Raw genomic sequence first — 21567 nt, 5'->3', positions numbered from 1 at the left:
CCCGACCCCCCACCCCCTTCTAGCATCAGCCCTACGGACTCCAGTGCAAACCGGGGTTGACTTTGGGAGGCCACGCTTCCACCATCCGAGTTCTCCTTACTGCTGTGTACCTGTGTCATGAAGATCGTGGACAGACTGCGGAGCACGGGATCCCGTGATACTTCGTCTGCAGAGAGCAGCATGCTGCCGGATGTCTCTCCGGCACACCCCACAGTCGGGGCACACGTGAAAACAATGGCGGCAGTGGCGACTCACCTCCTTCTTGGAGCCCCTGGAGTCCACGGAACAAGCTGGTCCTGGGCCTTCAGCACAGATGGTCAGTCCTTTCATTCAGAACCACCGTCCCTTTGTTCAGTAGTGGAAAGTTGGCTGCGATTGAACAACAGAACGTAAACTTCCAGACCCTGGCGGGCCTGCTTCTCTGGGGCTCCTTCAGCTACAAGAAGTCAGCGTTGAAGATTACATAGGGAACTTCTGATGGACTCCAAACTGCATTTTTTCTTCGGGGGGTGGGGGGCTTATCTTTTAAGAGCATTCAAAAATACTTAGTTTCACTCTTTTAATTTTCAAATTCCCTCTATTTTTAGCTCAAGATTTCTATTTACCCATGAAAGCAAATAGGAAATGTCTCAGAATAGTGGGTGCGGGCCCACCCCCAGAGGTCAGGTGCTCGTGGGTTTTGTAGCCAGTGGGTGGTGTGTCTCGATTAAAATAGCCTCGGCAGTAACGCGATACAGGCTTTTTTTTGTGTGCGGCGACTGCATTTGATGATGCTCTGCTAATGCTGTCGGCTCGTTCTATCTCAGAAATGTGGGGTGCGCTCAAGTGCTGCAGGGTCTGTGCCCGTAACCATACACCGCGTAGTGTGGCCGCGGCCTGTCACTGTTGAGTGGCAGAAGGGAGACGGGATGGTCGCAGCCAACCGACCCAGTCTTCCCCAGAGAGCCGGATGGATCTATTATTTATAGTCAGTCTTAGAGATGTGGGCCTTCTGACTGTACACTCGAGTTTGATGACCAGCTGTTACAAATTATTTATCCAAAACTATTTTAAAAGTCAGACCAAAAAAAAAAAAAGAGAGGTCTTTTGAAGCTGTGATCAAACCGGTGTTTGGAAAAGCTTCTTGCTTTTCTCGCCCTTTGGGGGTCAGCGCTGTTTTCTCATCCATCTTCCCGGTGGTGCTGTAACCACGTAACTCTTGTGGATTGTCCAGGGGGTGCTGTGAGCCATGGCCTTTGCTGCGCTCCAGGGACATTTAGAAAACAACTGCCCACTGAGTTTCTAAAAATAATTCTAAGGACAAATTTTAAAACACTGATGTAAAGAAATACAGTTTTTAAAAAAGACCGTCCCTTTGCTAAACTTCCTAGCTTAAGTTTGGCAACCTCTGCCTAGAGATAAGAAGAGCCAGAATAGTTTAAGCAAAATTCTTTCTCTTTTCTTAATATTTAAAGACTTAGCTATCTCCTCCCTGCCTTCCACTCCCAGCCTAAAGGAAGACCACTGACTTAAAATTATGAATTAAAAAATATATAATGAATGGAATGTCCAACATACTGTATATCGATGCCTGATCTATGCTCCTCAGGATGATTTCTGAGAGTTATGATTCTGATTCTGATAAAAAGTCTGTCTTTGCATTAGGAAAAGAGAAATCTGGGGGACAGATTCCCAGAATCTCAGTGTGGTAGGATTACAGGTGAATTTTATTTTCTTATTAGAGCTGTTCATTCATTTATCAAGAAAATTCTTATAGAACATACCTATCAGTTGCAAGTCACGATGCTAGGTTTTGGAAGGAAGAGCAAATGTAGAAAATGGTAAGGAGCCAGACTTTGTAGCTTGGCTCTCCTGCCCACTAGCTGTGCAGCCTTGGGCAAGTTGCTTCACTTCTCTGTTTCTCAGTTTGTCCCTCTGTAAAATGAGGCTATTAATAGCAGCGCTACATAGGGTTGTGAGGATTTGGGGAACTGATTTGTTTTTTAAATCAGCACCTCCATTGTACTTAGTATGTGCCTTATACTGTTTAGAGCACTTTGCAAAATTAACTCCTTAGTTGTATGCAAAGGATTTAGAATATTGTATATTGTAAATGGTAATAGGTGCCATGAAAGATAGGAAATGAACAGAAGACAAGAAGGGAAGGGCTTTCTGAGGACGTGCTTTTCAAGCTGGGCCTGAAGGATGCAGAGCCAGCCCAGCAGAGTCAGGGCAGAGGGTTCGGGCTGAGTGGCCTGTGTGCAAAGACCCGAGGCTGAAACAGGACACTGTGTCCCGGCGGGTGAGAGGAGCTGCTGTGGGTGGTGACTGTGGAGGCTAAGGGGACGGATGTCTTCCAGTTACCAGACGTGTTTTGCAGAGAAAATCAGCAGAACCTGGCAATGTGCTTTGAAGGTGGTGAGGGTGAGGGAGGAATTAATTATGACTCCTTTGTCATGCTTTCTTGTATCTTCCAAGTATTTTATAATAAATTATCATGTGAATCATTAAGGAAAAAAAAGACTCCCCGAGAGCAAAGGAGATGAATTGATAGAAAAGGAAATGTAGATGACATTTAAAAATAGGAAAAGCTGATTACCTTCCTTAGAGCATTTTGTTCTGTGGTTTAGAGCAGTGATTTTCAACCTTTTTAAAACTATTTTTTCTTTATTTATTTTTAGAGAGAGGGGGAGGAAAGGAGAAAGAGTGGGAGAGAAACATCAATGTGTGGTTGCCTCTCATGCATCCCCCAGTGGGGACCTGGCCTGCAACCCAGGCATGTGCCGACTGGGAATCAGACCAGCGACCCTTTGCTTTACAGGCCTGTGCTCAATCCACTGAGCTACACCAGCCAGGGCGATTTTCAACCTTTTTTTTTATCTCACAGCACACACAAACTAATTATTGAAATTCTGCCACACACCAAAAAATGTAGTTTTGGCCTATCTGACAAAAGATAGTTATACTTTTGATTTGTTCACACCGGACAGATATTGTTGTTTTGGCTGTTCTTTTTTTTTTTTAAATTCAACAATCTAAGGGAAGAGAGGTCAGTGCCCCTGACTAAATTGTCAGGTATTGAATGTTTTGCGAATACTTGAGAACCTACTATGTGCTGGGCCCCTTGTATCATCTCATCCACTCTTTCTGGTTTGGTCATACCTGTAGTGAACTAACATTTACCGCGTCCTTAGGAACCACTTCCCGTATCTGTCTACACTTCAGGGAGGCCCCTTGCGCTCTGGGGAAAACAGGACATGAGTGTGAATCCAGATCCTGCCGCTTTCTAGGCCCACAACTTTGGGCAGTTCACCTAAATTCTCTGAGTCTTTCTTTTCCTCTTTTGCGAAATAGCGACGATCGCTTTACCTCAAAGGGTCGATGTGGGAATACAGTAAGGGAGTGATGCATTTATTAAGTCCAGTATCCATTATGCGGTCAGCAAATGGCAGCCATTCACTACGAGAGCCAAGTCCTCAGGCCGTGTAGACCAGCTCTCACTCTGCTTGGCTCCTGCCAGCCAAGTGTCCCTATGCCCTCTCACTCCCTGTGCTCCACTTCTTTGTTCCTCAAATGCCCTGTGTCCTGCCATTCACTCTGCCCACAGTGTCTGCCCACCTCCCCCCTTTCTACCTGGTTCTATCTCTCTCACCCCTGGGCATGTCGCTTCCCCCAACACCGTCCCTCATCACACTGGGCCTGGTCCCTCTGATAGAACCCTCAGCGCTCTGCGTCTCCCCTCCATGGCATTCACCACAGTGACCAAGTATTGGTGGGAGGAGGTGGGGAAGGAGGGGTAGAGAGGAGGGAAGACCCATTGGGCTGCTTGAGGACAGTGGAAAGAGGCTACGCTGTAAAAAAGCAGACCCTTCCTCGCCCTGCCCCTTACTAACTGAGGACCTTGAATACATTATCTAAGCTTCAGATTAGATACCTCAGATTTCTCAGCTGCGAAATGGGGATGAAGGGGATGGAAGTCGAGTGTCTGACCTTTGGTGGGTGCTGAGTAAATGTCAGGTCATTCCCCGCTCCCTCCTCTTCCCCCAAACGGAAGGGCATGTAAGTGTAGAAATTTAACTGAGAAAGTCTTCGTACCTAGCAGGATGGAAAGGAGAACTCTATGCCTTCTAATGCCCTAAATGGGCATTAAGGGCTCTGGGAGCTCACAGATGCCCGGAGGAGACCCTGAGGTGGGGGGGGGGGGGTGGTGGTGGTGATGGGCTGTGAGTAGAAGAAGCAACGAAGCAAATTCATAGACACTGAGGTGCTCGTGTTGATCAATATTCCTGAAAGATCTATTGTTCTCTGCATGGTCCGGCATGTTCACCTGTCCACGGGAGGGCTACACCTGCTTTCTGGGAAGGAATTTGCACTCACTGGAAAGGGAGACACCTTCAAAGCATGCCGTTTTTTCATGTCTGAGATCAGGGTCCTACTGATCTCAGACATGGAAAAAAAATAGTTTGGGAAGGGTCAGTGACTTCTAGCTGAGGCGGAATCTAGCCACTAAGGTGGAGAGAATTCTAAATGGCTACATTTCTGATTCATATGCTTTGTCCATCCAAAGGAACCTCTGGGCACGTTTGCAATCCCACAATTAAGACTGATAATAGCATCGTAAACCAGTGGGTATTTATTATCTCCAGAGGAGAGCATCTGAGTGTGCGGACTGTCCTCAAGGCAAACAGACTCTTAGAAGTTAGAGGCATGGAAGGTGGCTAGGGGAGCGTGACAGTGTCACCTCCTTTCTAGGCAGTCCCCCTTACTCAGCGATCTTTGGAAGGACAGGTTATTAGGAAGGGCCGTAGTGCAACTTCCTTCACACATGGCCCCGTGGGGACTGAAAGTCCGTGACAGCTTTGCAGACAGACAGCCTCACATTGGCTGATAAGCAGTGATAGCGTCCACCTCAGCTTGAGAGAACCCCAAAAGTGAAACCCTGCAAGAGAACATGGGGCTGTTCGCCGGTTAAAGCCCGGAACTGCTCAACTTGCTTCTTTTTCTCAGCAGACTTCTTAAACCTTCTTTGCCCGCGAGGTCTAAGGGATGTCAGGCTCGCCTGCCTTTGCCACCTCCTGTCCTGGATTTGAAATAGGAAGTTGTGTGTCCCGGGACCACTCAGTCCAGGAAGGGCAGACACCCTCGAGTAGGACAGATTCCCTACCCCCCGCCAAACCCCCAGCTTCTCTGCTATCCCCCACCCCTAAGCACTTAATCCTGTTTCATATCTCAGTGTTTTTATAGAAAGCCACCACAAGGAAGTGACAGAGAGGCACACTTATGGGGAAAATGCAAATCCATGGTAATTTTTTCTTAGTGTTTCACCTTTTTAATTGCTTTATGGTTTTTTTTTTTTGCTTGTTGTAGAAAATGTGAAAAAATAGAGAAAAAAATAAAGCGTTAGAATGGTTCAGTATAATTCTTTCTAGTGTTTATTAAACACTTTACATAGTTAGGCTCATCATGTATGGTTTTGCAACATGCTTTTCTTTACAAGATTTTATTTATTTTTACAGAGAAGGGAAGGGAGGGAGGAAGAGAGAGAGAGAAACATCTGGGAGTGGGTTGCTTCTCACACACCCCCAACCAGGACCTGGCCCACAGCCCGGGCATATGCCCTGACTGGGAATCGACCCAGTGACCCTTTGGTTTGGTTTGCAGAACAAGGCCCATTGCCCTGAGCCACACCAGTCAGGGCTGAAACGTGCTTTTTAAAAAAATACTTAATATTGAGAACACTTCCCCATGTTATTAAAAACTTTGAAATAAATACCTGTTTTCACAGTTATATTCACTACATGGCTACGCTGTAATTAATCATTTCCCTAATGACAGACATTTAGGTTACATCCAGTTTTTCAGTGTTTTAAAATAACAATAAACATCCTTGTCTGTATTCTATTTCCTCAGATTCTTAGGTGGGAAAGTATTAGGACAGATTATACATATTTTAATGCTCTTAAAATATAGGGTGGAGCAAAAGTAGGTTTACAGTTGTTCATATGGAAAAACAACACAGTAATTAAATAATAATACAAGAACAAACTGTCTCACGTACTCACAACTATCAACCTACTTTTGCCCTCCCCCTGCATATATAACATTGATTTCAAAAAGTCTGTACAAGCAACATGGGAGTGATATATCGATACAGTCTGTAACACTGAACAGTGACATTTAAAAATCTTTGTCAATTACATATATATTTCAATATGGTTTTAATTTGCAATACTTTGATAACTGTTAAGGTTGTGCATTTGTCATGTTTCCTGGTCATTTGTATTCTTCATTTGCAAACTGCCTTACTCCTTTGCTCATTTATTATCCACCAGAGGACTAGTTTCTTTCTCATGTGAAATGATACGTGTTCACTGTAAAATGTATTGGGAAGTGTTAACACTGGTCGTATTTTATAACCTGCTCCTTCAAGACCTCAGTCCCGTACATTGTATCTGTGTCGCCAGCGGACGTCTGGGCCGTCGTTTTCAGCGGCCGCATCACCTTGTGCGGATGCGCAAGGCCTACGTCCTCCAGTCTCCTGGTCACGCGTGTGGTGTCTGATGTCTCTGTGCTAAAAATGACTGAGGGACAGCTGTGATGAGCATCCGGTACATTTGTTTGGCCTACTCGCCTGACCGTTTATGTAGGGGAAGTCCTAAAAAAAATGGAATTATGGGGTCAACAGGTACTGTTGCTTTTAACAGGTGTTGGAAAATCTCCCATCAAAATGGTCACACCAGTTCCCAGCGCCGACGGCGGCAGGTGAGAGGACTGATTTCACCGCATCCTGACCAACCGTGAGTATTATCGTTCTTTTTAAATCTGCAGACTGGTAAGCCAGAGAGGTCTCCCCTTGTTCTGATCTTTATTTATTTTTTTTAAGTATTTATTTATTTTCAGAGAGAGGAAGGGAAGGAAAAAGAGAGGGAGAAAAACATCAGTGTGTGGTTGCCTCTCATATGTTCCCCACTGGGGACTGGCCTGCAACCCAGGCATGCGCCCTGACTGGGAATCGAACCGCAGTCCCTTGCTTCACAGGCCCACACTCAATCCACTGAGCTACACCGGCCAGGGCTGAGCTCTATTTATTTAAACACTTGACGAAGCTGGCGTTCCCTTGTGGGCCGCCGTGGGCCTTCGAAGTTCCACTGCGAAGTGCTGCTCCTTGAAATGCTGGTCCTCGGTCTCTGTCCTCTGTGCCTCGTTGCCTTTTCTTCTCTTGTGATGTTACATTGTAAAAGCTCTTTAAACGCCAAAGATTTAGTATTGGCCTTCTGTCAGCCACATGTGCCTCCATTTTTCATTTTCTTCTTGACTTTGCACGAGGTAATATAGAGAGCGGTTAAAAGTACGGCCCCATTCACCAGGTGTGGGGGTTGCTGTTCGGGCGTCCTGTTCCGATGTCCCCTGGTGCCTGGTACACCTGTCTCCCAGCTGTTGTGGGCTTGGCTGCTGGAGATTACAGCTGCCTCCCTCCCTGCAGAGTTCCCGCTGGAGAGAGCTGCCGCACCCGTGGGAAGTTAAGGGCCCACCCTGCCCAGTACGCAGCCTTCAAGGCCTGGCTTTCCCACAGGCGTTGTCAGTTTGGCTCCAATAAACTCATTAAAACCAAACCAAAACGCCAGCTCCGTTCTCTGGAGTGAGGGCTAATTCTATGGTAAGGTTCATGCTCTGGACGCTAGAGCCCTTACTCAGAAAATCTTCAGGACCTAACCCTGTCCAAAGATGAGCTTCTGGGGAAGCCAAAGTGACACATTCCGTAACATGGGATGGCATTGGTACCCACTCCACAGGGTTGTCGTGAGGGTGAAACGCTCATAAAATAACAGCACTAGCGGAGATCACGCCGCGCGTGCACGGACCGGGAGGCACCCTGAGCGCTTTCCATGTGTCGGCTCATGTCGTCCTCACGTCAGCCCGGGGCCAGCGGTGCTCCTCATGCACGTGAAGTGCTTTGGACGGTGCCTGGTCCGTATGTAGCATCAGTAGGTCTTAGCTCTCATCATTTACGACTCGCTCTGCATTTCAAATGGAAGATTAAGCCTGTCAGTAGGCTGTTTCCCCTGCATGTTGCGGTGTTCTTCTCACGCCTCTTTTCTTAGGTATTCCTTCAGGAAACTCTTTCCTCCTTATTTTTCCCCCTCTTACTCCAAGAGGTGGAGCTACCAAGTTCAAGTTCTGGCTGAGGAACCTCCACGCCCAATACTCTGACTTTCTTTCAGTCAGGGGAGCACGATTACTCCGCGGTAGACTTTGATGGGAAGGAGCGCAGCAGGTGTTACTTGCTTGGTCATTCAAATCTGCCTTGATCAGGGGGGTCATTTATAACTCAGAGCAAAGTGCAGCTACCTAGCTTCCTCTGTTTTCAGTGGGAGAGTTGGAGAGGGTTTCTGTCTAGTTCATTGCTGTCAGAAACGGTCTTCTACAGGCGATTTCCTTAACGACTTTCCATTCTGAAAAGTCCAGGTTTCCAGAGAAGCTAAAAGCAGAATACATGAATAGTGTAAGAATAATATATATCTACACACACACACATGTTCAACTAGACTCCGTTGTGAACTTTGACTTGTATTTCTCTCTCTCGTGCTGAAGCATTTGAATGTAAGTTGCAGAAGTCATAGTGCTTTACCTTTCACTATTTCAGCTTGCCTGTCCTGAAAATAAAGACATCTCCCATGTCCCATCTAGGAAAATTGACAGTCCACAGTACCATTGGATGTGCAGTCTGTATTCAGATTTCCCCACTTGTGCCTGACAGGACTTTATGGCCTGCCTCTTGCCCTCTCTCTCTCTGATTCAGGACTCCATTGAGATTCATCTGTTTCAGTTTGTTTCTTTCCATGACCATGACGTTTATGAAGAGTCTGGGCTGGCTATAGACTGTCTCAAATTCTGGATTTGTTTCAGAGTGCTCTTTTTTTAAACTTTTTATCTTAAATATATATTTTTTATTTTTACAGGAAGGGAAAAGGGAGGGAGAAAGAGAGGGAAACATCAATGTGTGGTTGCCTCTTGAGTGCCCGAACTGGGGACCTGGCCTGCAATCCAGGCATGAGCCCTGACTGGGAATGGAACCTGCGACCCTCTGGTTTGCAGGCCAGTGCTCACTCCGCTGAGCCACAACAGCCAGAGCCAAAGTGCTCTTTTAAAAATGTATACATATGAAGTTATTCCCATGCCCAAAACCTTCCACTGCCTACTGTAACATTTAGAAAAGAAAGCCAAAACGTGTACCCAGGCTCTGTGTGGCCTGGTGTGACTTTGTCTGGAAAGTTCTTTCCTTCACTTTACTTAAGGCCGAGCAGCCTTCTCCCAGCTTCTCAAACCCACAAAACTTGCCCTCACAGGACTTTGCATTAGCTGTGCCCTTGGCTTAATGTGCTCTTCCCTGAGCTTTGCTGGGCAGTTGGCTCCTTGTAATTCAGCTGTCAGCTTGAATACCATCTTCTCACAGTGACTGGTCTTACCTTGACCCTCAGTGTAAAGCAGGAAGTCAGTCACTCACACTCACAGCACCTTCCTTTGACTTCTCTGCCTGATAGCCATCATGACCAGACATTTTTCTCATTACTTACTTTAACTGAACTCCAGGAGAGCAGAGGCTGTATCCTGTCTTGCTCATTACCATGTTCCCAGCACCTAGAACAGTTCCTGACATGTAGCAGAGCCGAAATACTTGCTGGATATTGTAATGACTAAGCTGAAAGCTGAGGACTGGAAATAAGCCAGCCATTGAAAGAGGCTGGAGGGGAATATCCAGGCAGAGGGATCAGCCAGGGGAAGGTCCCCGAGAGACCCTGAGACTTGGTCTGTTCTAGGGCCCTCCATGTCCTGTGGGCTTGGAGGGTGGCGAGCCGGGAGCAGAGGGCAATCCCGGAGTGTAGAGAGGTGAGCAGGACAAGGTGACTCAGGCGTTTGTGGGCCGTGGGAGGGAATCTAGATTTTATTTTAAATCAAATGCAACGTCACTAACATTTTTCAAGCAGAAGAGTTAGTATAATCTGATAGATGCCTTTAAAGAGATCATTTAAAAGATAATTCAATTTGAGTAAGATGGAGATAGCTACTATGGGCTTTGATGGGCAGACACGAGAGAAGATTTGCAAGGGGGAAGTAATGATTCATTTGGACGTGTTGAGTTTGATATATTATACTTCCTTTGTGACTTTTGTACCAACACTCAGAAAAGAATTTATGAGTAAGAAGGAAACTTAATCCTACCTCTGAGATAGCACAGCCAACTAATTCAGTTGTCGTTTTTAAGTACCTGATATTAAGGTACTCGTTGATGATAATGATAACAGGTATCATTTATTTGAGCAATCAGGTATTATGTTAACCACCTAAAACTTACCTCGCTGACGCATAACAACCACCCTCGTGGGAAGAAGAGTTATTATCTGCGTTTTACAGTTGAGGAAACTACAGCTGATGAGCATAGGTAACTTGTTCGTGCTCAGCCAGCCAGTAAGTGGCAGAGGCGGAACTCAAATGTAAGTCTAGTTTGATGCCAAAGCTGTTAATTTAACCAATTTGCCATAAGATGTTCCTAATAAGAGAAATGGTGTTTGGATCACTGGTTATGACCATCATTTGGAGAGTTATGAACTCCAGGAGAGCTTCTATGAACTCTGGGGCTTTCTTTCTTTTTTAAAAAAAATTTAATTGTTCAATTGGGGGGTCCTTGAAAATATTTTTAAGCTGCAGAAACATTTAAATTTCATTTCAGTGGAGAAATACCTATCCGAGAAATAATCTCATTCAGTCCATCAGATTCTTTAGCCCGGATCTAGTCTTGGTATTTTTGTGAAGGACAAACTGAGACCTATTTTTTTAAGTTAACTTAATATGGAGAGGAAGTGAATGGAAATCAAAGTCCTTCTTCCCAGTGTACTTGGAACGTAGCTGCCTGTAACCGAGTAACATCGCCACCCACTTTTCCCGGGAACCACAGAAGTTTGGTTTTTAACAGCTGGACACGCCAGGACTGTGACAGTCCCCCGAACTGAAGCTGCTTTGTTCAGACTTTCACACGGGCCCTCTGTTCCTCTCACAGAGCCCTCTTTTTTCAACAACCGCAAATCCCGCTTGGGGTGCTCGGTCTCCAGGCCTGGATGAGCCCCAAGGGCAGGAGGCGCTTGTTTGGGGCTCCCATCTTTTAAAAGGGTCTGGGCTAGGCCCTCTCCGAAGAACTCTTTCTGGACAATATTTGTCGCTCCTCCCACTCATTAGTGTTTTAAGAGAAATAAGACAGGAAAGCAACTTCAAATTCGAGCTCGCGGGCAGGTCCCGAAGCAATCCCCCCAAGTTCTGCCCAGACTCGCAGAACCCCGCCCCGCCCCGCCCCCCGCGCCGACGATTGGCTGGTCCAAAAGACGCGGGGCGTTGTCGGTTTGAATGGGAGCCACCGGCACTGTAGCGCATGCGCAGAGGGCGCGGTAGGGGCGGGCTGTGCAACGGGACCCCCAGGTGGCGGTGGGACAGGGCGGGCGGGCGAGGAGAGTCCTGGGAGCTCTGGCTCACGTGACCAGCTGGGGGCGGGGGGCGCGTTCCGTCCTCCGGCGGTGTGCCTGCCTGGCCCCCGGCGGGCAACCCGCGGACCAGCCTCGGGGAGGGGACGCGGCCACCCCCCCGTCGCCCGAGGCAGCCGCTGCAGCTGCTGTGCCGCGTCCACCGCGCTCTCCAGACTCGCCGACCCGCGAGAGGTGAGTTTGAGGGGCGTCTGAGGGCGCCCAGCGGAGGGAGATGACGGGGAGTGTGCGTGCGTGTGGGGGGGTGTGCTTGGGGTCCGAGGTCCGGGCGCGACTGCCTTTGTTCGCTGCGAGAAGAGGCCGGGCGGTCTGCGGGGACTCGCGCGGAGGGGACTGGGACGGGAGACCGCCCGCCCCGGGACCGGACTCGGCTGCGTTCTCCTTGGAGATTTTAAAGTAGAAGTCAGGCCGAACAGACGCCCTCGCTGGTATTTTAACATAAAAAGTAGGATGGGATGCGGTGACTGCTCGTGTACCGAGTGTCGAGTGACCAGCGGGTTAAAAGCCAGAGACCCCGGGGGCGCCACCTCGGGCGAAGCGCGCCCACCTGCGGTCGCTCGCGTGCCGGCTGCACCTGGCGGCGCAGATTCTGCCGAACACCTGTGTTTGCCGCCTTTCAATCCGGGACTTTGTGGGCCCCACCTGTCGATTTACGGTAGAAATTGGTCGTTGCTGCAACCAGTTTTAACAAACATAGAATGTTCAAAAAGCCCTTTCCTGAAAGTCTATAAAATATCTTCGAGGTGTAAAGGGCCGATCTGTCAGTTCTTTATTTTAGTGGTAACCAGGTAGATCCTTTTCACTAGTGTCATTTGAAATCCATGGAAGAACACGAGGAAGGGTGGAAATTTTGCCCTGATGCATAATTCAAAGCCCGCGTCTAGTTAAACGCAGGAGGTTCTTGGCTTTCCTTCGTGCCGGCTCGTCGCCGAGCGTCCAGGGCGCACTGTGGGCGGACTCGCCGACCGCGCCGATTTTTCCAGCGGCCACTTCGGGAGCGCTGCGCGGAGGACGCACTGCTGCATAACCGCCCCTGCGATCGCCTCCGGTGAGAGCCGCCCCTGCTTGCGCTGTCGCTGTTCGAGAAGCAGCTTTGGCTGCTTGTTTAGAAGCGTGTCGGCCACAGGCCGGTGAGACGGCTGTCGGTGACGTGGGGGGCGCGAAGAGAGGGGGCGCCGGGGGAGAGGGGCGGTCTCACACCTACGCCGCGGTCCTCCTTACAGTGGGTTCTCTCTGGCACGCGCTCTCCTGCTTTATTTACAGGAGTGGAGGGGATACAAAGTAACACTCGTGTGGTATTGTGGTAGGGGCAGTTCCCCGTAAGTCCTCTTTAACTAGATAAACAGTTGTGGTTTCTGCTGTTACTAAATTAGCAGTCCGTGTTGCAAATATTATATTTTAATATAAATCTCTGACGTAGTACTAGGCTACGTACAGCAAAGATAGGATACTGACTTTTTAAAGTGGCCTTGTTCTGAAACATAAAGTATTGCTAATATTTACTGAAAAGGTACAATTTTATAATGAGCTCTCAGGAATTTCAAAATAAAAAATCTGCCGTAGATTCAGACTATTTTCAATCTTGTCTAATCCACACCGTCTCTTTAAAAAAAATTAATAGCAGTAGCTGTTATCATATACTACTCGGAGTACTTTTGTTAAGTACCGGCGCCAGGCACTGGGGTGGGTGCTTTATAAATCGTCTCTAACCATCACAGCACATGCTGGCTAAGTGCCGTTGCGCCCAAACCAACTCTTGAGAGTTTAGCTTGAGATCATAGAACAAGTAAGTCGCTGTGCGGGTATTTAAACCCAGAGCACACGCTGTGTTGCTTGGGGGCGTTTGTCCGAACCTCCTCTGAGCCTCGGGATGCCATTTTGAGGAACTTATTCCTATGTTTAAAACGCCTGAAGGTGTTGTGTTTTGCTTCTGTATACAGAAATATTTCGGTCCTTCTTGTAGCACTACTGTCTTTTTTCAATACCTTATAAATCCCATAATATTTTTAATACCCTTTTTAATCAGCTTTATAAAAATTGTAAAAAAAAAATAAGACTTTCCTGAGTTGTTCACGTGAGTATGAACATACTCTTTGCTGTGGAGCAGAAATATATTAAAGTGTGGTTTCCTCAATAGTGTAGGAGTCTTTGTGGCTTTGGCGTTCAGTTCTTCCCAGGCAAGAAATCAAAAAAAGTCTGTTGGACATCAATTATGTACAAAGCGATTTGCTTCTTGGGGTTTTCGCAGTATCTTTTTTTCTGTCTCCCTGTCCTGCCCTGTATGTCGCTGCCAGTTTCTCTTCCTCACGCAGATCCAGCTTTGCTATTTCTTTGTTGAAGTTGTAAGTTCCCCCATTCTGCAAATACAAGGCCAAATATATGTATCAGCCACAGACATAGTCAGAGGCCCTCGTAATTTAGAGCCTTCCTTGCCCCCCGCACCTGACCCTCCCCACCCCCTGCCTTCTCTGAGCCATTTCCTCTTTGCTGGATAGAGTCTGCCCGTCCTGCAAGGTGCCCTACTGATTTTATTTCTCCCAGAAGACTCTCCTTAGTCCTTTTTACCCACAAGTATTCTTCCCAGGTCATCTCATAACACTACTGAATTGAACCGAATCATATTTCCAAAGAATGGGGTAGCTTTTGGAAGGAGACAGTTATATTTTCCTATGAAAAATTATAACTTCAAACTTTCTGGATCCCATTTAGGCATTTATAATCCTTTTGCATTTGGGATTTCTTTTCAAATTTTTACTTATTGATTTGAGGGGGGGAAAGGGGGAGGAGAAGAGAGAGGGAAACATGATTTGTTGTTTCACTTATTGGTGCCCTGACCAGGGATCAAACTTACAGCCTCGGTGTATGGGGACCACACTCTAATCAACTGAGCTACTCAGCCAGGGTCTGGACTTATTTCTGCTTTAAAATGTACTTGAAACCAGCTTTTCCTTGTTCAAGTGCTGTTAAGGGAACTGGTGTATTGCCATTTATTAACTTAAGAACAATGCTCAGGTGTGAGGACCATTTCTCTTCTACTTCACTCTGCGTTTTAATTGGTTCGAGCTAATGGCTAACCAGCATAATGGCGGTGGGTCATACATATTCTCTGGGCACTTGATAACCAATTTTTCTAAGGTTGTGTTTTCCCCATTGTTTACCAATAAGTATTTTTCTCTTTCTGGCATAGTAATATCTTCATAAGACTCTTTTGAGTTTTACTTCTTTGAGCTTCTGTTAATTACATGGTGTTGGTCCAGTGATTTGTATAGGCCCTAAAATGTTAAAAAAAAACAAGGAAGTAAATTTATATCTATTAACGAGAGCTTACATAGCTAAGAAAGGGCAGGGACTGCGTGTAGGGCTTTCGGTGTTCTTTTTAGAAAGTGATCTTAGTGGGGTGGGTAGTGCTTTTGTGGACTGTGGGCATTTTCCTGGGATCCCCTGGTCTTGTGACCTACGTGGTCCTTTGGAAAGCACCAAAAATATAGTTGACATTGATTAAAAAGTTTAGAATGTCTGTTTCGAAAGGCATCATCGTGTCTTTTATAACCTTGATAACACGTCTGTGTATCCATAATTTTGTGTTTATAATAATTAACTAGAAGTCACTTTTCTCATACAAGTTAGACACTTTCAGAAGGTTTTAATTTTACTAATGGATTAGAAGGACCATCTCTAAAATTGTTTTGTAGGAGGGAAAATTAACATTATGTATTTGTAGACTATGGGCTTCAGTTTGATGAAAAATAAAACCAATAGGGATAAAAGCACTAATTCTAATGCATATATGTAAGGCCTTTTTCCTTTAGTTGAACATATTTATATTTTTAAATGAGTAAGGGGTCTTGTTGGAGCAGGACTTTAAAGAGTTAATAGCTTCACAGGGAAAAGGTAACCAAGATTAGGGGTTTTGCATAACAGTAATCTTCCTTTTGCCCTTGAAGTTTTTAAGCTTCATCGTCTATGGAATGAGTATGATCACTGAGGATAGAGATACAAAGCAGCAGTCTGAATCAGTGTGGTCACTGGCGTAATCCAGATGGACTTCCTGTATATTCAAAAATAGAGCCCTTTCTAGTTTACCCCCGACCCCTGAAAGTATTCAGTATGCAACTTCTTCCTGCGTTCCCACGGGCTGGCAGACCCCAAGAACTAGGGGCTGCCTGGGCAGTGATTGTGGTCTGCTGTGCTGGGTGCGGGGCCCCGGGAGAGGACCGCTGGGTCAGGGGTGCCCGCCCGCTCTCCTGTGGGGGGGCACCTGCCCTCAGTCATGGCTCCCGGCTCCACGGCGCTGGTGAGACGGAGGCTCAGATGTCTCTCCTGTAGATCACGTTTTGTGTTAGGGTTTATCTAGTTTGAAATTTCATGTTTGGCTTTCATTAGTAGTGTGGTTATTCAGGGAGTGTACTTTGTTGATATCCTTTTAGCTCTGTGTGATGGATAAAAATGTGTTCCTCACCAAACAAAGGAAGTTTACGATTACAGCAGACCCCCCCTTATCCTGAGGGGACTAGATCTAGGGAGCCCCCCGTCGATCCCTGAAACCGTGGAGAGCACCGACCCTGTGCGTATCAATGCCGTGTTCTTTCCTAGACATCCACACCTTTCCCCATTAACAAAGCACGTTACCGCTTCCCGTTGGCATATCTGAACTGCCTGCTTCCCCGCCCTCGCATGCTGGGGCCACTGTTAAGCAACGTAAGGGTGATTCAAACAAGCCTGCGATAAGAAGTCGATCTGATAATGGAGGAGGCGATTAAGCGAGTGGGCGGTGGGACCATGCAGTGGACCACGCGGATGGCTCTCGCTCCTGGCTGGCGGGGGGGGGGGGGGGGGGCGCGGCGGGTGAGAGACTTCACCAGGCTCCTCAGAACGGCATGCATCTAGAGTTTATAGATTGTTCATTTCTGGAAATTTCCCTTTACTGTGGACCATGCTCAAGGGAAGATAGTGGTAGGCTAGTTCTTTGGACTGTTAGCTTTCAGGTGTAAACATTTGAAAATGGAAAGGATTTTTAAAAAATTTTATTTATTACTTTTCAGAGAGGGGGAAGAGAGGAACAGAAACATCACTGTATGGTTGCCTCTTGCACGCCCCCTACTGGGCACCTGACCTGGCCTGCAACCCAGGCATGTGTCCTGACAGAATCGAACTGACGACCTTTCAGTTCGCAGGGTGACACTCAATTCACTGAACCACGCCAGCCAGGGCTTTTGTTTTTGTTTTTGTTTTTCTTAAAGGAAAAGGAGTTCCTTTTTTTAAAAAAATTTAATTTATTTATCTTTAGAAGGGAAGGGAAGGAGAGAAATATCAGTGTATGGTTGCTTATGGTGTATCCCCTGCTGGGAACTGGCCCCTGCTTGGAACTGGCCTGCAACCCAGGCATGTGCCCTGACAGGGAGCTGAACCACGATCTTTTGGTTCGCAGGCCCATGCTCAATCCACTGAGCTACACCAGCCAGGGCTAGGAATTCTTATTTTACATTACTGGAATTGCTTTTGGATTTTACATGCTGAAATTATTGCATTCATTGTTTTACATTTTAAATATCTACAGCTCTGTACCTGCATTTAAGAAATCTGCCAAGAATAAAAATGAGTTTGAAATTATGTGTTTCCTCTGCATGTATTTGATGCTTTTCCTAATGACCCATGAGAATGAATTTCAAATACACTTGGGAAGCCTTCTAACTGGGTATGTGCCTCTAAGATAGAGATTTATTTGGATCTAGATCCATCCTCATCTATGCTTAGAAATTTATTGTTTCTTTAGTTGACTGAGAGTTGCAAAAAGCTTATTAGAAACAGATTATAGTAAAATGAATGCATGTTAGCAGTTACACTTAGTAACCCTTCTTTTCTTTATTTTTTAAAATATTTTATTTATTTATTTATCTTGAGAGAGGGAGAGAAATATCCACGTATGGTTGCCTCTCATGAGTCCCCTGCTGGGAACTGGCCTGCAACCCAGGCACGTGCCCTGACTGGGAATCGAACTGCAATCCTTTGGTTCATAGGCCCGCACTCAGTCCACTGAGCTGCACCAGCCAGCCTAAATTTCTTTATACCTGCTCAATATAATAAAAAACATGTTAAAGGCTTTAAAGAGTTCAAATAGACTATACTTTGAGAGCAAATGAATACAAGAATAACCTAGATATCAGGACAAATATCTTCTTTGAAGAAATTTACAGTTTAGAATCAACTTGTTCAAAAAAATTATTGAATTTTCATTTTACTTATTAATAGCAGTTTTTAAAAAGCTTGAAGTATTATAATTTTGTTTTTAGGTAATATACATATTCTGTATTTTTAGAATTATTCTGTATAGAATAATAGAATAGAATTATTCTATTATTCTGTATAATAGAAAATATTGATAAAATTGTATTTCACACCAATTTAAAAATTAAACATAGGTATCGTTCTCAAATAAATCCCATTCCCACCCCTCACCTAGAAGTGCCCGGGGGGACAGCCGGGCCCTCGGTGCCGCCTCGGGGACCACACGGCGGTGGCGTGCGGGGGCCGCGTGGTTCTGTCCTGCCCGGGTTCGGGCACTTTCTGAAAACAGGACTTCAAGCGAAGCGTCTTGTATTCCTTTTGCAGAAATGTTGCTGAAGTGCTGCCGGAAGGGCCAGGAGTGCGAGGATGTGGGACACATTTTGAACCTTTAAGCTGTCAGACACTGACCTCCTTTCATTACTAATAAGGAAGACTTCGCGCGCATTAACACCGGCTCACGGCTGCGCTGAGTGGACAGCGCTCCGCGGCGGCTCTGCGCGTAAGGGCGCATTTCATGTCGCGCTGGGCCCGCACTGCGACCCGATGGAGGAGGGAGTGCTGAGCATGAGGGAGGAGCGCTCTTTCCATGTTCGCTACAGGTAAGGCCGCGCCGTCCCCGCGTGCTCCCCGGTCCCTCCTCGGTCGTGCGTGTGGGTCGAGCGTCCCACGTCTGGCTCCGAAGACGCTCCAAGTCCGCCAGCCGTGGAGCAGCGCCTCCTGTAAGCACAGTTCGCCGTGGTCGTGGTGGCGGCTAGTGCTTTCTGTCCTTTCTGTCGGAGAAGGGTAGTGGAGACCAGTTATATGCCGCAGTTTGTTCACTGCTGTTCTGCGGAACAGGTTATAGTTACTTTAGATCTTTGTAACTTTAGATAATGCAGATATACTGTAAAGTTGAAAAAATGCTTCTAAATCTTTGGTGATCAAAGATGGATTTTGTGATGTGGCCAGCTGGATGACCTCCTTTTTGTGTTGGTTTTCAAATGGTGATCTTTCTAAATGAGCCTTTTAAAAAATGGGTGTGAATATTGGAATGTATGAGTACTTTTCTAAGCATGATAAACTAATAGCCAGTTTAATATTTAATGATAAAATATTAATGACATTTCTGATGCATTTGGAAACAAAGCAAGAATATCTGCTTCGTCATTATTTAACATTCGGGAAGTCCTGGTCACTGCACTAAACTGAAATAAACACAAACATAAATACTAGACTGGAAGACAGTTTTTAGTAAGGCGATTAGATGCTAATGACTTCTTTATCGGAACTGTGACAACTTAGCGTTCAGTAAACATCAGGACACCCAGCAGTGGACGTTCAGAATGTCTCCCAGCGAAGGTTTTGCCCCCCTGGGTGTCTCGCAGGCTTTCAGGAAGCTGCGACCTACTGCCCTCGGAGCAGGCGGCGGTTCGGGTTAGGGCGCGGTGCCAAGGTTTGTTCGGGTAAGGTGGGGGCACTCTGACGAAAAATGAAGCAGTTCAGGTAAAAGCGACTGGAAGACCCTGAGCATAGTTAGAATGAGCTCTGAGATAAGAATTGCCCTCAGGCTGCCTTTTTGGGCACAGCTCCAAACACCTGGGAGTTACCAACATGTGTCCCTTGTCACTCTCTGTACCCGCTGTGCAGCCACTTCTGCCTCCTGCGTGTCACTCAGGCCCATCTCTGTGCCTGGATCCCCCACTTCTGCGGTGGCTCAGGCCCCCTCAGACTCTCCAGTCTTGTCCCCCTGGGGTCCATCATTTTAATCCGCCACCAGAGGACTCGGAGCTGCTAACCAGCCACTCTACCTCCTGGGGGTCCGACCTGCGGCCCGCCGGTCACATGCAGTCCAGGATGACTGAATGCGGCCCAACACAAAATCGTAAAGTTACCTGAAACATTACGAGATTTTTTTGCGATTATGTGTCGCACTGTATTTAATGTGAGGCCCAAGACAACTCTTCTTCCAGAGTGGCCCAGAGACGGATGCCCAAAGGTTGGACCCCCTGGGTCCCGCTGGTGGCTCCGTGTCACCTACAAGGCGGAGCTGAGCTTACATTGTAGGCAGAATCTCCCATCATGGGTCCAGCCCTGAGGGCACACTGGGCTCCAGATGTCCTGCTGTTCCCGGTCACAGTGCCTCTGTTCTTGCTGCCCCCTGTGACCTCAACGCCCTTCCCGCCTTCTTGGTTTCGTTAGTAGAGTCAGCTCAGAGACTCCATCGTCCCAAACCATTTCTTAACTCCACGGTCGGTCTCTCGGCCCTCTCTGCTCCCGTGCCCCTCTCAGCACCAGCTCCATTATTTACTCCATCTGTTCACGTAGACACGTTTTCTCCTCCCCCGGAGAAAACACGCTTCCTTTGACCAGCAGCTCCCCTGGGGCAGCCACGATGCTAGCACGTCCCCTGGCTCAGTCCACGTTCGATGGAATGTCCACCGACTGTCACTGGACACAACGGCAGAGCCGCCGAGTAAGGTGTTTCTCTGTCTTGCGTACTTTTCAAGAGGGGTTTGCCTCTTAATTCCGCAGGAGCTGTGGGGAGGCGGGGGCGGACTCCAGCTGCCTGCGGGGAGCTGCGGGTCTATCCTTTGTCCATGACACAGCGCAGACCAGACGTGGTTATGCATTCGGATAGGACTTCCCCAGAAGAAACTTCAACTCTGAAACTATTTTTAGTTTCTATTTTTTAAGAAACTATTTTTAGTAAGAATGTACCAAACAGGTCTCTGGCCTCCTCGGTGCTCTAAAATCCACCATCTCTATGTTGGTCTGATTGTTACGTAATTGATCGTTTGTATCCCTTGTATAAGAGGTTGTGGCCTAGGGTAAGTTATTAGTCAACGCTTAGCATGTAATGTTTTACCCGTCTGGTTCTTTCACTGTGGAGATGCTCATCCCTCCCTGGGATCGTGACGTTGAGGTGGGATAATTCTTTGGACACTAAGGAACCCCTAAGAGGTACTAGTGCTTTGTAACACTTCGTACTGTAACCGTGGAGGTGGAGAGAGATGGAGAGTGAGAGTAAAACGGCATGTGTTCCTCAACTTTAATTACTGCTCATCTTCTTAGGTACGATAAATAGTATTGTGGTTCCATGTTTCTGGACGCAGCTCCTTATCTTTTAGAGATGTACACTAACGCATTTAGAGATGAAATCATGCTTTCTGGAATGCACAACACTGAAAAAGAATCTGGGGCTGTAGAGCGCAGAGAGAGGCAGAAATGAAACACACTGATGACGTATACTGGTAATTGTCGATGTTGAAAATGGATATATCAGGTCATTTTGCTACTTTCTCTGGTGGTCTTTCTTTGAGAAATTTTATTCATAGTTGTTACTGTGAATAGTAAGCACTTCAGTACTTTTCAGTGTTGTAAAAAATTAGACTGTTGCATGTAAGTTGTAAAAAAATAGTTTGGTCCTGGCTTCTGGTTGCTAACGACACTGTCCTGCAGCAAGGTCCGAGGTGACGGGCGTGGCCGAGAGCCCTGGGTGTGGGCACAGGCGGCCCCTTGCTCAGCCTGGCCGCTGTGCGGCTCGAGCAGCCCCTGAGTCTGTCTGAGCGTGGGCTTCCCTTCTGTGATGACCCCTCGGAGGCCTCTTTGAGAGTTGAGTCTGATATGATATATAGTAAAGTCACTTTTAAAAGGGAGTTACCAGTTGGAATTTAAGTCAAGAGAATTGTGCACCCTATGAAGTAAACGAGAGCAAGTAGATCTGCGTGGCAGATGGAGCGGCTGAGACCTGTGGGGAGGCGCCATGCCCGGGAGGCCGGGCCCCAGTGCCGGG

The 21567-nt window shown here is 46.9% G+C and overlaps 1 protein-coding gene across 2 annotated transcripts in view; it reads left to right on the top strand.

Annotated features, from left to right (window-relative positions):
* Nucleotides 1-11468: 11468 nt before the first annotated feature.
* The window catches only part of GPSM2 (G protein signaling modulator 2), a 33503-nt gene continuing 23404 nt past the window's right edge, over nucleotides 11469-21567 (top strand). The window contains exons 1-2 of one of the 2 annotated variants that reach the window (XM_053655851.1): nucleotides 11469-11684; nucleotides 18120-18394. In XM_053655851.1, coding sequence (XP_053511826.1) covers nucleotides 18339-18394 — 56 coding nt within the window. In that variant the 5' untranslated portion in view covers nucleotides 11469-11684; nucleotides 18120-18338. The remainder of the gene's footprint in view (nucleotides 11685-18119; nucleotides 18395-21567) is intronic. The other variant, XM_053655852.1, reaches the window with a different exon arrangement.

This window comes from Artibeus jamaicensis, unplaced genomic scaffold, assembly GCF_021234435.1.
Source record: "Artibeus jamaicensis isolate MK-2021 breed Jamaican fruit bat unplaced genomic scaffold, CSHL_Jam_final scaffold_1689, whole genome shotgun sequence".
Classification (NCBI taxonomy): Eukaryota; Metazoa; Chordata; class Mammalia; order Chiroptera; family Phyllostomidae; genus Artibeus; species Artibeus jamaicensis.
The sequence above is the reverse complement of the archived record's forward strand: the minus strand, read 5'-3'. Positions and strand labels throughout refer to the sequence as shown.